Below are 14,634 nucleotides of genomic sequence, written 5' to 3'. Positions count from 1 at the left end.
GCCAGGTGTGAAAAACTCTTCTTCAATTTATTTAAGGAAATTGTTAACAACAAAGATCACAAGCTGCCACCCTCCTTCCCCAACAACAAGTCAGAGCATTTTGGAAGATAGCAGTGATCCTTGCATATAACGGGACAATTAAGTAATAGTCACTTTACTATACACAATTGACAAATTCAGGCAGCTTCAACGGGATCCAAACCCGTGACCTTTACAATGCCAGTGCAATGATCAACCAACTGAGCTATGAAGCCACTCAGTTGGGAGCAGGTTCACTTGTTGTTTAAAAGGTTGACATCACCAGTATCCGTGTGGGTAACTCTGACATTCATCCCGTTCCCACTGCAAGGAATCTGGGTTCTTGGTCTTACTCTAGGGATTCGAACCCTGAATTTTTCAGGTGGCTATAAAGTGACAATTATAATATTATTGCTTAAATTGTCCAGTAAGTGCAAGGATCACTTCTATCTTCGGTCTATAACCTGTACTTCAAACATACATTTATTTCATTCCGAGCATTTTGTTACACGACAGTTGCGTCTCAATGACAACCCTGTATTTAAAATGAACAGATACAAGAACTCTTTTGTCATCAGTCCTTGCATGTAGAGACTAAATTGTTCTTGATTTTAGAGCATGACCTTGCACATTTTCCCACACTTTGTGTTGGCTACGTGTAATTACTTCGATCAAGTTTTGATTGGTTTACTGGATTGTCTCCATTCTTTTTGATTGGCCAAAATAGTTACTTTGGTTTTGGTTTTACAACACCCAATAATTATTGAAACTAATGCTCCATCTCACTGAGTCTTCCAGTTTTGTTATATCATTTAATATTTGATGTACTTATCATGTAATTCATTCAACTGACTGCAAGTTTTTTACCTAATAAATGATTTATTTATGTATTTGCTATTTTGTCTTCAGGGGTTTTTGGATCAGTTGAAGAAATCTTCCCCGCAGAAGGTGGAACTGAGGTGACTCTTTTTTTATGCTGTTATGTCTTTTTGTCATTTTCTGACAATGGTTGTTTTTTTACTAGGGTGGATATCAGTTTCGGTTAAATTTACGTGAGCCCTTGCTAGAAGATGTCACACATGGAGAGGCAAAGTTCGGTTATGTGGGTACTGCTAAGTTGACAAGGGTGAACGATTGTGTTTTCAAAGGGAAAGTGCCTGGTGAGTAAAATTTACCATGCTTGTATTGAATGTATCTGATTAAATGCTGTCCTTGAATACGGGCTGTAGGTTTTTGTGGTAGTGCACTACACACTATGTCAGTGTAAGAGCGTTTACAAGAGTGCCTGCAATGGGCCTGCATAAATTACAAAAATGAACAGATCTGTTGGAAGTGTGCTTGAATTTCAACAAATGAGCTCCAAAATTAGCAGGAATTTGTGAGGAGAGTGAATTTTGGACTTTGCAGAAACAATGGTCAACCTCAAGAGTTAGGCAATTGTGATCTTAATTTGTGTTGAATTTGCCTATTTCTTGTCAAACTTTATTGCACTTGAAAGGAAAAAAAAAACCAAACTAACAAAAACAAAAACCTGGTGTCTTGCTGTCTAATTTTCTCAAATATGTATCCTTTGTTTTGTGACTTGTTAGTAACATGCAAGGTAACTTTATCACTGGCGGCTGCTGAAATTGATGTCGCTTTTGATTTTGCAATTTACTTGTGCAGCCAAAAGTACAATAGAAAAATTGAATGTAGCAAAGATCTCCCAAAATGTTTTTCACTGATGATAACTTTATATTCATGGCACAAAATTTATGTTGTTTTCTTGTCACGAATTTTGTTGCTGATGGCAAACTTTTTAATTCTCAATCAACACTTATAATTTTTTTGTCTCTTGGAACCCTATACAGAAACACTAACCTGCGATCAGGCCCATTTTTAGCTTCGCCCATATGTTCTCTTATGTCGTCGCTCGCTAAAATTGGGCCTGACCAAAAGTCTCTCAAGAATTCCGAATGGTCGGCCAAATTTTGGCCGACCAAACTCGTGATCTGATTGGCTGTTGAAACGCCGGAAGTGAAAATGCCAACGTGATTGCGCGGAGCTCTCGCGAAGTACTCGAGACTAATCCGCCATAAGTGTAAGAAAGAATTTGCTCCCTTTTGTTCTTAGAATGCCGTGGAAAGTGCAACTTGATTTTATTTGTATAAATGGAGATATGCCATCGGAAACATCTCATAACTTGACAAGAATCGGGTTTGAATCTCTGGAACGAGTGAAATTAGCGATTCCGTTGTCGAGCTCTGTGGCCATGGGGTTGAAAGTACTTTGGCACAAACTTCCCTGATGTTTTGAAAGCTAAATAGCTGGTTCTTTCAAATGGCAATGAAAGCCGATGCATATTGGTTTCCTGGATGAGACAGGGGACGTGTATATCAACAGGAGGAGATGCTGATAAAATCGCAAGTTACACGAATGCATGTTTTGAATATCTGTGTATCAAACGGCTTTATTTATTTACTATCCATGACACGGTTTGTTTGCACACTTCATAATATTTCCAGTTGATTTAACTTAAAACTCGCACTCCAGAAACTAAAATGGCATGTTTCCAGAGAGATCAATTGTACAACAATAAAAGAAACTTTGCGAGTCCATCTTACTGTTCGTACTCCATCAAAAAATTAACAGCCAAACTTATCATGATTTTACTGCGCGCAATTCTAGAAATACACTGCAACTGAAGATATTACCCGAAAAAATCACCAAAGAAACCTTCATGGACAAACACGTTAAAGGAATGATGTATTTCTCTTTTTTTTTTCTTTAAAAATCTATTGCCAAACCGTCCAACGACAAAATGCGAGGTTATCGATCTCAATTACAAATTAAGATGTCAAGCTTAAAAGATTGCATATTCAGTGAACTTCGGAGGGAGAATTACACCGGCCTTTGCCGCAATATAGTCGTCAAAAACATTCCCCATGCTTTAAATGTGTTTTTCTCAAATTAAAGCCAACGGTAACTTTCGAATTCGTTTATAATATTCCTCTCACGGTAATTAACTCTGGTCAAAACAAAATAGCGTGAATCTGCCGTCCACGCGTGTATTGGTGTAATGGAAGTAAATTTGATTGGCCGATGAAGGATATGTCAATCAATCAAAAAAAGTGGGCGGAAGGAATTTTGAAGAGGAATTTGGTCAGGCTCTATTTTTCGTTTCGCCAACTCCACATTACGTACCACGTGAAACTAAAATAGAGCCTGATCGCAGGTTACAGAAACACAGGCTACATATACAGTGTAATAAGGATTTCCAACCACTTTGAAGTTCTATCTTTCTTCCCTTTTTTTTAAGCGCAAAACACTTCAGTCTCTGTCCAGACAAACTGCCGCATTGGTGTGATGAATGTCTGTTTTGATAGATTAAAATCAAATTTCTCTGCTCTTGCTAAAAACTGTGTATCAATGTTTATTTACTTTTGCATCAATATTTGTTTTGCATAAAGCAGGCTAACAAAATCTGTACCTTGCTTAGTTTGCATTTTGAGCGTTAAAATAGAATTTTTGGTCCCATATGTTTCTGACAGCAATTCCTGTATTTTGAGGTCTCTCATTCAGACACTAACCCCTGCTGGACAGGGGTTAATTTAAGTGAACTTTTGTCGTGGAAAGCTGTTAGACACTAAGAGTACATGCTTACACTTGCTGCAAGAAAGAAGTTGAAGGGAACTTGGAAATTATCAGCATGTCAGCCTTCAAGCCAATTGTTCTCAATTCCCTTGTATTTTCTTCAATTTTTCTGGGTTTAGTATTTAACTAGTAACCACATGTCTTCTCAGGAGGCTATTTACCTAAGAGATCTACCACGGCACTGTGATGATTTACGATACCTTGAAACAGTATTGTGTACCATTAGAGCTACATAGTATGCAAAGACAACTTGAATCTTCTGGAAAGCAAAAATGTAGCTTTGTTGAAAGTAATGGAATAAAGCACTGTGTCAAGTTACTGCACTACCACACATACGCAGTGCGTGCCTACTTTTGCAAAAAATAGTAAGCACTGCCGGCTGCATAATTTATTCTCGTCAATGGGGTGCATAATCAAAGCACTCTCAAATTAATCTCTCGTTGAAGCTTCCTCAATCTAAGATCGTTATGTTTTTCATGATGTCGGGAGTACTGATAAGTGTTATGTCTAAATCAAGACAGCTCTCAAATAAAATACCTCAAGAGTGGTGTCTAGAAATTCAAATGCTTGGGGTTAAGGACGGAAATTTTGATTTTTTTCTGCAAATTTTACCATTGAAAGATGATGAGTTAGTGATGTCAGAAACATCACTAGATCCAAGATCGTTAAATGCAAGCAAAGCTATAGCAATGGCCATCTGCCCTATCATTGTTCATTTTAGTACTTAGCGCACGCACTTGATGCATGACGTGGCATGTGAATTTGCGTGTGCTGTAAAGATGCGCAGTAGCAATGGGCGCGAACGTCCTTAAATCAAGTATAATAGTTGTGATAAATAACTGTAATGGTAAAATAGCATCAAGTCAATTATGCTGAAAACTGGTGCTCAATTCTATTTAACTTGTGCTCAAACTGATTGTTTGAACCTTTTCCTTAGGATCCCCTGACTCTGGTCCTGTGACAGTTACTGTGTGGACTCAAACTGGTCGGTATCTTGGCAAAACAAATTTTACGTATATTGGCAAAGAAAAGAAAACACACTCGGTGGCAATGGACATTCTTGGGGATCGTGTGGACATGGATAAACTGATTTTCTTAGTGGCGAAAGAGAAGAGAAAAGAATTATCAGGTAAGTAAAATAGAATATTTTTTAGGATCACCAGTACCTACATAGCTTTTGGAAGTGATTTCTTTTAATTTGGTTCAAGTTGGTGGCAAATTTCAAGCATAAACAGCAAGACAAATGAGAGAAGTGATCCTTGCTCTTAGCTGGACAATTTAAGCAATATTGTCTTTTGTTGACACACTTGAACAATTTAGCTGGCTCCAAAGGGATTCAAACCCATTCCCTCTGTGATTCCAGTACAGTACTCTTCCAACTGAGCAATGAAGCTACACAGTGGAAAGCAGGTCAGTAGGCCACATTCGATACATCAATATTCATACATGGCAGCGAGGCTTTGTGGTTAAATCTAGTCACACAGTTGGGAGCAGGTCAAATTGTTGGGCTCATTTGTTTCTGTAAAGGACTCGATGATTGAAATGAATTTATATTTGAAGTGCAGGCTATAGACAAATGAGAGAAGTGATCCTTGCCCTTCGCTGGACAATTTAAGCAACTGTTTCTTATAGACACACCTGAAAAATTCATGTGGCTCCAACAGGATTCAACCTCGTGACCTCTGTGATGCTGGTGCAATGCTCTGCCAATTGAGCTATCCACACAGTTGGAAGCCGGTCAATAGACCATGTTCGATATGTGAATATTCATACATGGCTGCAAGGCTTTTGGTTAAAATTGAATATTATTTTGTGTAGAAATCGCCCTTGTGACCTGTGAGACAAAGAAAACAGAACTGAGCCATGAAAGTTGACCATATAGCCTCATAGCCATGCCAGAATATTGATGTATCAAACTCAGCCTATTGCTTACCAGTAATTGTCCAGCTAAGTGCAAGAATCACTTCTCTCTTTCTTTTTCAGTATCTGGTGTTAACCCTTGAGTGATGACGGACGAAATGACCCATAAAGGGCACTTCTGTTTACCTGAGCTTGGTCTTCGACTTGTTCAACTTTAGGTGTACCTTAAGTGCTTGTTAAAGGAGTTTCCTCAGGTTGCTGCCATGCTCATCCACTGCTTCTTTATCGGTGCCATTATAATCCATAAAAAGAATGTGATCCACTATAACCACAGTGACATGGAAGATCTACATGTAACTTCTCTCTTCTTCTTTTTTTTGCTGCTAAACTCGCTCAAAACAGCAATTGTACGTACCTATATCTTCCAAAATAATGGTATTTAAAAGGCGGTTTTGGGCTACTTCTGTTCCCCCATACGAAACGTACGACCTTTACGCAGCGCTGCTTTAGCGACTGACCAGCGTTGCCCTTATATCTGCAGAAAGGTTGCATGATGGCTGCATCGATAGCACTGCGGGAGTTTCGAAAAATGACTGCGCGTAGGACATCTCAAAGACATCTCAAAGTCACTTAAGCGCTGCAGCAGGACGTGCTGCACTTGAAGCAAACAACCGTTTAGCAGCGCTGCTTTTGCGACTCACCAACGCTGCTCGAGGAGACTGTTTGCTAAGCACTGCAGGACTTCTGAATGGTGGCTGCATCAGTGATGCATTAGCGACCCTTTCGTTGCACATGTGTTGCAAGAGAGCTGCTTTAATGGCTCGCGTTGCTTTAACGCTGCAGGTAGGATGTCGCGTGATGCGAGAGGTTTTCTCGGTCTAAGAAAAGGTACCTTGAGAAGCCTTTTAATTTAATGGCCACCAACAACAAGCCGATCAATCGAAAAATGGGTACAAGCAAAAGTATCAAGAGTATCAATTAAATTTATTTTGCATAGCGGAGGAGTTACAGGCAAGCTATATAATGAGCTGTATAATGTACAAAAATATTCTACCCAATGCAAAGAGCTTCTTCACTGCTGCGTTGTTACGTTAGCGGACTGATCATGATGCGAGCAGGATTCTTTAAAGCCGTCACGAAAGATGATATTGTTCACACAGCTTTCTGATTTAATACATTGCAGTTCTCTGATCATTTCATGTGTCTCTATAGGTAGCCCAAGCTCGATATATGAGTATCCGTACAGTGCTATATTACGCGAGAGTAGAAATATAAGGATTTGTATCGGTAAAACGGTTTTCCTCAAAGTTCTGAAAATTACTGACGATTTAAAATAAAAAAAACACGTTACCTTGCTTCAGTCTTATATTTATTTGATTCTGGTACGGTTTCTGGGTCGATTTAGAGCGATTTAGGTGGTTTTTGGTTCCTCTTCTTTCCCAAGGTTGGGCACCGAGACGAAGTTGCCGAACGGAATCATTCAAGAAAAAAGGCCATAAATTCGTTCCCAAGGCTTCGATTTCCTCGAGATTCCACGTAGATCACGGACGATTCCTCCGCTACCCATTCGTCTTCTTTATTTGAGCCTCTTGTACACTGAGAAGGATTTAAGGGCCGCCAAACTCTGCAAACATTTGCTTCGAGAGCCATCAAATGATGCTTTGTTTACAACTCTAACCGTTGGAAGATCGCTTAGGGACCCGCGATTGGTCAATGGGCACAATGGTGACCAATCGTAAGTCTTATCGCGGGTCGCTGAAGGGGGTCGCTAAAACTATCGCTCCATTCGGACCGAAAATGCGAAATAATCGTGGTGTGCATTGCTGGCGTCGATTTCCCTTGACATTGAAACCTTTTTATATCGATCAACATGTTGGGCTTATATATAAGCTCCGGCCATATAGTACGAGGTTTGAAATCGCAACTTTCGACAGAATACAACATTTTAATGAGAATGTATTTGTGACTTGAGTTGTCGAAGTTTTATAACGTTCAAGACTGGATATACCTTACGTACGTATACAGCCGTTGATTATAGATATCTTTCAGTTACATGTATAGCCCTGACGTTAAGGCAAATTAAGATGCACAAAGCTGCTTATTAAGCGTTGCTTTTACGTTGCTAAACACTGCAAACTTTTACATACGATTGGTCTTTTAGTCGAAGCATTTAAGCAACGATGTACAGCGCTGCGTGAGCATTGCTTTGTCGGTCTTAAACATTCCAAACTTTTCCTCGAAAGTATTTTTCAGTCGCAGCTTTTAAGCAACGATATACAGCGCTGCTTTACCATTGCTTTTTCGTTGTTAGGCATTGCAACCTTTCTGCAGCGCTCGATATTCTGCTTGTGAAGCTTGGTGAACGCATGAACGTCGCATAAAGGACGCATAAGCACTGTGCAACCTAAAATATGAAGTTGCGCAGCGCTGCAAGAGCGTTGCGCTGTTCGTACGGGGGCCTCCAGACCAACGTGAAGATAAAACATACATATATACATACATAGAATGTAGTATTCCAGTTATAACCCTCAAACAGTGCTCTACAATCATTCGATAGGAAATTTCAATGAATCGCGATGGATATACATTGTAAATATAGTGTAAATGTAATTCCGTTAGAAAACTCCCGAAGAGTGAGGGCACTTCCTCACGAAACAGAACTGTAGAGTTTAAATAAACCGAATGGAAGATCAACCATTTCCTGTGGTACATACATACATACATACATACATACATACATACATACATACATACATACATACATACATACTTTATTTGCAACTCCCAATATGGGCTTTTCAGTTACAATCAAATTAATACATAATATACAACAAAACAATGAGAATAAAATTATAATAAAAATGATATAAAAATTAACTAAGAATTACAAATGTGAATTCTTATGATAATATTATAAAAACTACTTTGAGTGTAACATTTTAATGATATGCCTTTTAAAAGTCATCTCAGAGTGGAGAACACCTTTGCTTTGTCTTGCTGTGGTATAATCACTTAAGGTGTTGGCATCTGGGACTTGGGGTCTCTTTAAAGCCTTGTTCAAATCTCTTTTGATCCAAGCAGATTCTTAATTTGCCAGGTTTGGCTGTCCTGACCATACTACTTATCCATTCATTAATGCCCGGTGCCCTGCCCTGTTGGAGAGCATGGTCTCTGCTGCACATTGTGTGCTGAAAGTGAAGTCTTGTTTGGGATGTTCACTACTTGAAACTTCAGTCTCTGATAGTTGTTTTTGGTATCATGCTGTCAAAAACTTTTCTCCCAGTGCTCTCATGATGACAGAAACATCGCATATTCAAAGCTTTACTTTACTTTTATGCAGTATGCCAGGGTCCCATTCTGTTAAAATTTGCTGAGGTCTGAGTAGATGATGAGGTTACAGGAGGCTCCTGTGTCAAGCTGGCACACTATTGATGCCTTGTGTTTATCTGGATCATTTTCCTCTACAGGAAAGGTCAATTCTGTTAGAACTTCCTTTCCTTTGCCTTCTTGGGTTAACATGTATTGAGGCTAAGTATGGAGAGATCATAGTTAGTCTCATCTTTCACCATCTTTACATCATTTAGACTCTTTTCCTGACAAAGTGATGCTAATTAATTGGTTCTTTTTATTGCACTTGAGGGATACTATTCGAGAATTGGACCACATCAGCCCTTGGCTGCCTACTATTGACCTTTCAATAATAAAAGTATCTATGTATGTATGTATGTATGGGACATTTTTGTCTTTTGCAATGCATTGATTTTGCACAGAACTTGCATTTTTAAACTGCGAGAGCTCCTTTTCTTGACTCAACTTTGCCACTTTTCCCCTTTCATCTCCATGGTTGGTGTGCTCTTTAGTGTTTGGTAATAAGCCTTTCTGTTTGAAAGAGTTGATTTCTTCAGTGCCAGGCAACTTATCTTCATTTGCCAGGGATAAAATATGGTATAGCCAATTTTAAATGCAGAGCTCTTGTGTCATTTATTCTTTCAGTAAGTTAACCTGGCTTGAGCCTGGGATCCAATCGAAAACCAGTACCTGGTCAGCAGTCAACTTAAAAAAGACAGCTGACCTTGATGAGCTTTAAACTTGAGCCTGCAATGTGGTCATGCCTGTTACTATTCAGTGGATACCTTGTTTTGTCAGTCGTCAATTAACCATAACATAAATGTCCAATATCAAAGATGTTCCAACCAAAAACCGCAGGTTGTGCCACAGAGTTTCACATTGTCATACATGGAGAAAGGGATGTACAGTCATATGGTGACCAAAACCAAATTTTCTGGCACAGCTGGGTTACCATATTTGCATACCCATGGTGCTCTGCATGTGGAGCTTCACTACTAACTATTGTTTCGTACTTCTGACAGATCTACTTATGTCAGTGGCCATTTTGTAATCCTCCCATTGTTTTCTAAAGAAGTCCCTATATTCGGAGAAGTTTCCGTTGCAAACCACTGAGTGCGGTTCAGGAGAATTTGTTGGCACAAATTGCTGAACATAGGGGTAGCAAATGCATGTGGTTGCAAAGGATTTTCCCGCTCTTAGGTAGTCATTTTTTGCGTTTAATTCATAACTGGAGCTACTTTACATTAATACTAGTTTTGCAACTGATAAAGAGGTTAAGAGTTGTTTTAAAACCATTCTGACACCATGTTTCACATGGACTGTAATTTCATAAAGCACCCATGTTTTAACTGAACATCATGCAGGCAAAGCTGTCCTGTTATAATTTCCGAAACAGGAACTGTCCACTAAATGAAAATGTAGTGCGAGATATCATAACACAAAACTGGTATGATTGGCCACAGTTAACAATACATAATTTACATGGTTTTTGTTCTGTTAATTCTTGTTTTAGATGGCTCAAATCAAACAAAACAGCAACACTCGCTTCAAGTTCTCCAGTTACTGGTTTATACAGCTGCACAGACAGGTGAAAAACAGTTTATTGAGATTATCTTCAGCACCTCTGCTGGACAAATTGTCTTTGATTCCTACAAGGACAGAGCTCAGTTACCTGAGGATGTTGCCAGAGCCAATGGCCATGATGATTTGGCAAACTACCTGCAAGATTTTACCACAAGGTATAAGTGTGATATGTGTCTATTTCATAAAAGTGCTTGATTTCCTGTTTTCATTCCAGGTCATAGGCACCTATTAGGACATGTCTTTGTAGGAACTGGAAAATGATTTGTATTATTTTGAGAAATTCATAATGTTTGGTGGTTTCCATTTAATATTAAGCAAGGGGGCTTTAAAATTAATTGAAAAAATATTCTGTATTTACATGAACCAGTACTTTCCATAGTTACTCAGCAGATATTTAAATGTCTAGGCCTCCTATTCTTTTTTCAAGTTGTATAGTTCCTCAAATTAACATCTTCAGAACACTTGAAAAGTCATAGTGCTTTCATTTTGTCATAAAAGTTTATGTAGTTTAGTTAGGGGTTGTTGGGTTCATGGAATTAAAAGTTCATCACCCATCTGGTCTTATTTAGTTTTTTGATTTGCAGATTCTCTAAGGAGCCAGAGTTTAGTCTAAAGGAGGCCCATATAATTGACTGGTCAGAACTTGAGGAAGTTGCTACTGCAGCTCAAACTCAAGGCTGTAAGTATTTGTTAAAATCACAGGGCTCAATATGTTTTCTATTATGCTTGTAATGCGTGAAAGTGAATGTTGTTATTCATCCATGCTATTGCTTAATCTGGATTGCCATGTTCATGTGAATAGTGATGGAGTCTAGCAACAAAAGTGTACAGCAAACCTACCCACTCTGATCATTATCTACAATTTGACTCCCACCATCCCTTAATACACAAGCTTGGGGTTTTCCGGACACTTAGGGTGCGTTCGATTGACCCTATTCCAGAATAAGAATACGGAGTGCGATGATTTAAAACGGTATGTTTGGCTTTTTGAAGCAACAAGGACAACAAAGATATGTTTCAAACATCATTTTAGCAGCTGTTTGACAATCTTAATGTGAATCTCCGTAAACACGAAGAATTTCTACCTTCTATTCCATGTATTCCTATTCTGGAATACGGTCAATCGAACGCACCCTTAGTCACAGAGCGGAACAGGTGATCAGTGATCCCGACACCTTGACAAATGAGAAAAACCACATAAGAAGTCACTCCAAAAAAGCAGGTATCCTGACTGGGTGTTCAGTGGAAACCAAAAGATCACGATGAGCGGGGGTGTGGCATTGACAACATCAAGAGGGGACACAAGGCTTGGGTATAATCATCCCTTACATACGAGGCCTATCTGAGAATATTAAGAACATTCTCAAAGAACACTGCATAACAGCGTTTTACAAACCCCAGAACACTCTGACAACAGTTGGTCAAGGTTAAAGATAAACAGCCATTTGAGAAGCGTTCCAACCTTGTATATGGTATTACCTGTGAAGGGGAGGGCTGCGCCGAAACCTACCGGTATGTGGGAGAGACTCTTCAGTCCATCAGAGCCAGGCTGAAACAACATCAACGGCCGAACTCCAATCCTGCTCAAAATTCAGCAGTTTATTGTGACCTGAAGGACACGGGACACATGTTGGATTCGAAGGGAGTCAAGATCCTAGATAAAGAATGAGATTGGCAAAGGAGGGGGATAAAGGAAGCGATATGGGAAAGGGTGGAAGACCCAACCCTGAATAGAAAGGGGGGCTCGGGTTCTCTCTCTCTCACACTTGGGACCAGGCCCTCGTCTCTGTTCCTCTACGTTTGTCATGTGATAGTGAACTACCACGTGACAAACTTCACTGATGAAGACTGATGATTTCAGTCAAAATGTCTGTGAATAAGTAAGACCAAAATTCCAGAAAAGACTTTAAAATTCCTCACATTATGCTTGTAATAGTTATTTGACTGTACTTTCAGTCACATCTTGGAATCCTACTTTAGTTTTTCTGCATTTGCTAATAATGGTCAATTTTGTTGTTCACGAAAAGACAATCAAAGACAGCTTAACTACTGTAGTTGAAAGTTGTGTCGTTTGCCACTTATGGGAGCCATTGTTTTCTTTTAAAAAATACAACACTCAAAAACGGAGCTGAAAATTTAGATTAGACATGCAGGTGGGTGTGTTGTTGGACATTGCAGTCTTAATGGGGAAAGAAAGAAAAAACTAGAAAACTCAGGGTTTTGATATTTTTATGAAAGAATCAGTGAACTTTTTAGATGTTAACTTTGTAGATACCTTGTCTTGTGTTTTGTGTAATTGATATGCAATGTAAACGATGTTTTTAGGGCGCCTCCAGTTTGAAGAAATGAATTAACAAATCGTAGGTTATGTTCTACTTTGCTGGGAATGAAGCTATTTTTCCTATGTTTAAGAGAAAACACCTACTATCTTCTTGAAGTGTGTGGGACACGTGATGAATTATGGTTGTATCTGTTATCTCAATCAAAGTATTGTCCATCCCCAAAAGGTTACTAAGCAATAGAGACAACCACAATGCATCATTAAGGCCAACTGGTGGCTCAAAGGAAAGTGTAAGAAACAAGTAGATGTTACCCAAATATTTTTTTTCAATTACTGAGCAATTTGGTCTTTTTATCTTTAGAGAACAACAAGTTTATTTCACAAGCCAATATCGCAAAAAATTTAGCTCTAGTTTTCTTCAAAGGCTGAGGTTTCCTTTAATAGCAAAATAGTATCCTATCATTACATGTTTAAAAACTGTGGTTCCTTTATGTGCTCGTTATGTACATGTATCAATAATTAATTTAATTTTGAAAAGCCTCTTGATGATTCGCTTTTGGGTCTCCTTTCACCTGGCTCTCCAACTAACAGGTCTCACAGAAGAAAACAGCAGCGATGACAGCAGTGAAAATAACTCTGACACAGACTACTTTGCGGATGTGGAGACATCTATTGATTCATCTGAGCTATCAAGGTCCACTTCTGAGGATGACACTTCAGAGCCTTATTCTAGAGGTGATCAAATCAATTTTTACCCATTTTGCACTTGCTTTGAAAAAACCTTTTGTTTAAAGTGGCTTTCTACAGTTTTTTTACCTGCACAGAATCTCCAGATTATGAGAGAAGAACAATGTGATTGATGTGTATGGAAAACAATTGTGAAAAACAATTATTACCAAAGCCATTTAAAACCATTTTGGAACCCTTTCCAAACCCCTCAAAGACTTGAAATGCATTGAAAACCCTTAAGAAGGCCTTTAGAGGCCCTTTTGAAACCCTTTCAAAACCCTTCTGAGACCTGGTTTCATTGAGTTTGAAACCCTTTTGAAACCCGGTTTCACTAAAATTAATTGTTCGATAAGACATGCTTTTGGGTGGAGGGTCACAATAATTATCTTTTTGAAATGGTTGGGACACCTGATGAGTTAGGGTAGTATCTACTGTCTCACTCACCTGGCTTTCCAACTAACAGGTCTCACAGAAGAAAAAAACAGCAATGACAGCAGTGATTATATCTCTGACACTGACTACTTTGTGGATGTGGAGACATCATCTAATGATTCTGAGCCTTATTCTGGAGGTGATCAAATCAATTTTTACCCATTTTGCACTTGCATATTATTATTTTAGTTATTCACCTTAAATAATATAGTTAGATGCAATTCTCATTTCTTCCCTCCAAACAAAAAAACTAAAGCATTAGCCCACCAGAGCATTTCCTCCATTGGCAAGTGGGCACGACACGACTGAGTTTCTTCTCTTCACGCGCGTAATGAAATAGAAGGGGTTTTTGCCTCTAATAGCAAATATGTTGTTTGTTTCAAAAAATTGTTCGCTGGAAAAGGTGGCCTTTATAAATTCATCATGTTTTATGATATGCCAGCTTAACTGGATAGTTTTTATGGCAATAGTAAAGCATTTTCTTGTTATTCAAGGAGAAGGTTCTTCAGGAAATGTTTTGAACCTGAAGTACATGGTAATTTGACACGATTGAGTTTCTTGTCTTCACGCACACAATGAAATAGGAAGAGATTTTCGCCTCTAAGAGCAAATATGTTGTTTGTTTCAATAAATTTTTCGCTGGAAAAGGATTCTGTGGTATTTTCTGCCATTGTGAATTATAATATGTTGTGTACTGAATTTTCGAGCTTAAGGTTGAAATGTGATATGAGAGAATTTTTTTAGTATTG

At 38.7% G+C, this 14,634-nt stretch overlaps 1 protein-coding gene across 2 annotated transcripts in view; it reads left to right on the top strand.

Moving 5' to 3' along the window:
• Positions 1 to 14,634, top strand: part of LOC137982626 (uncharacterized) — a 63,575-nt gene that overhangs the window by 25,037 nt on the left and 23,904 nt on the right. For both annotated transcript variants that reach the window (XM_068829751.1, XM_068829752.1), the window contains exons 11-17: positions 928 to 977; positions 1,043 to 1,178; positions 4,589 to 4,780; positions 10,373 to 10,598; positions 11,028 to 11,122; positions 13,316 to 13,459; positions 13,917 to 14,024. In XM_068829751.1, the coding sequence (XP_068685852.1) occupies positions 928 to 977; positions 1,043 to 1,178; positions 4,589 to 4,780; positions 10,373 to 10,598; positions 11,028 to 11,122; positions 13,316 to 13,459; positions 13,917 to 14,024 (951 nt within the window). The remainder of the gene's footprint in view (positions 1 to 927; positions 978 to 1,042; positions 1,179 to 4,588; positions 4,781 to 10,372; positions 10,599 to 11,027; positions 11,123 to 13,315; positions 13,460 to 13,916; positions 14,025 to 14,634) is intronic.

The sequence above is a fragment of the Montipora foliosa genome, chromosome 13, assembly GCF_036669935.1.
Source record: "Montipora foliosa isolate CH-2021 chromosome 13, ASM3666993v2, whole genome shotgun sequence".
NCBI lineage: Eukaryota > Metazoa > Cnidaria > Anthozoa > Scleractinia > Acroporidae > Montipora > Montipora foliosa.
Note: the sequence above shows the minus strand (reverse complement) of the source record. Positions and strands in the feature narration are given on the sequence as shown.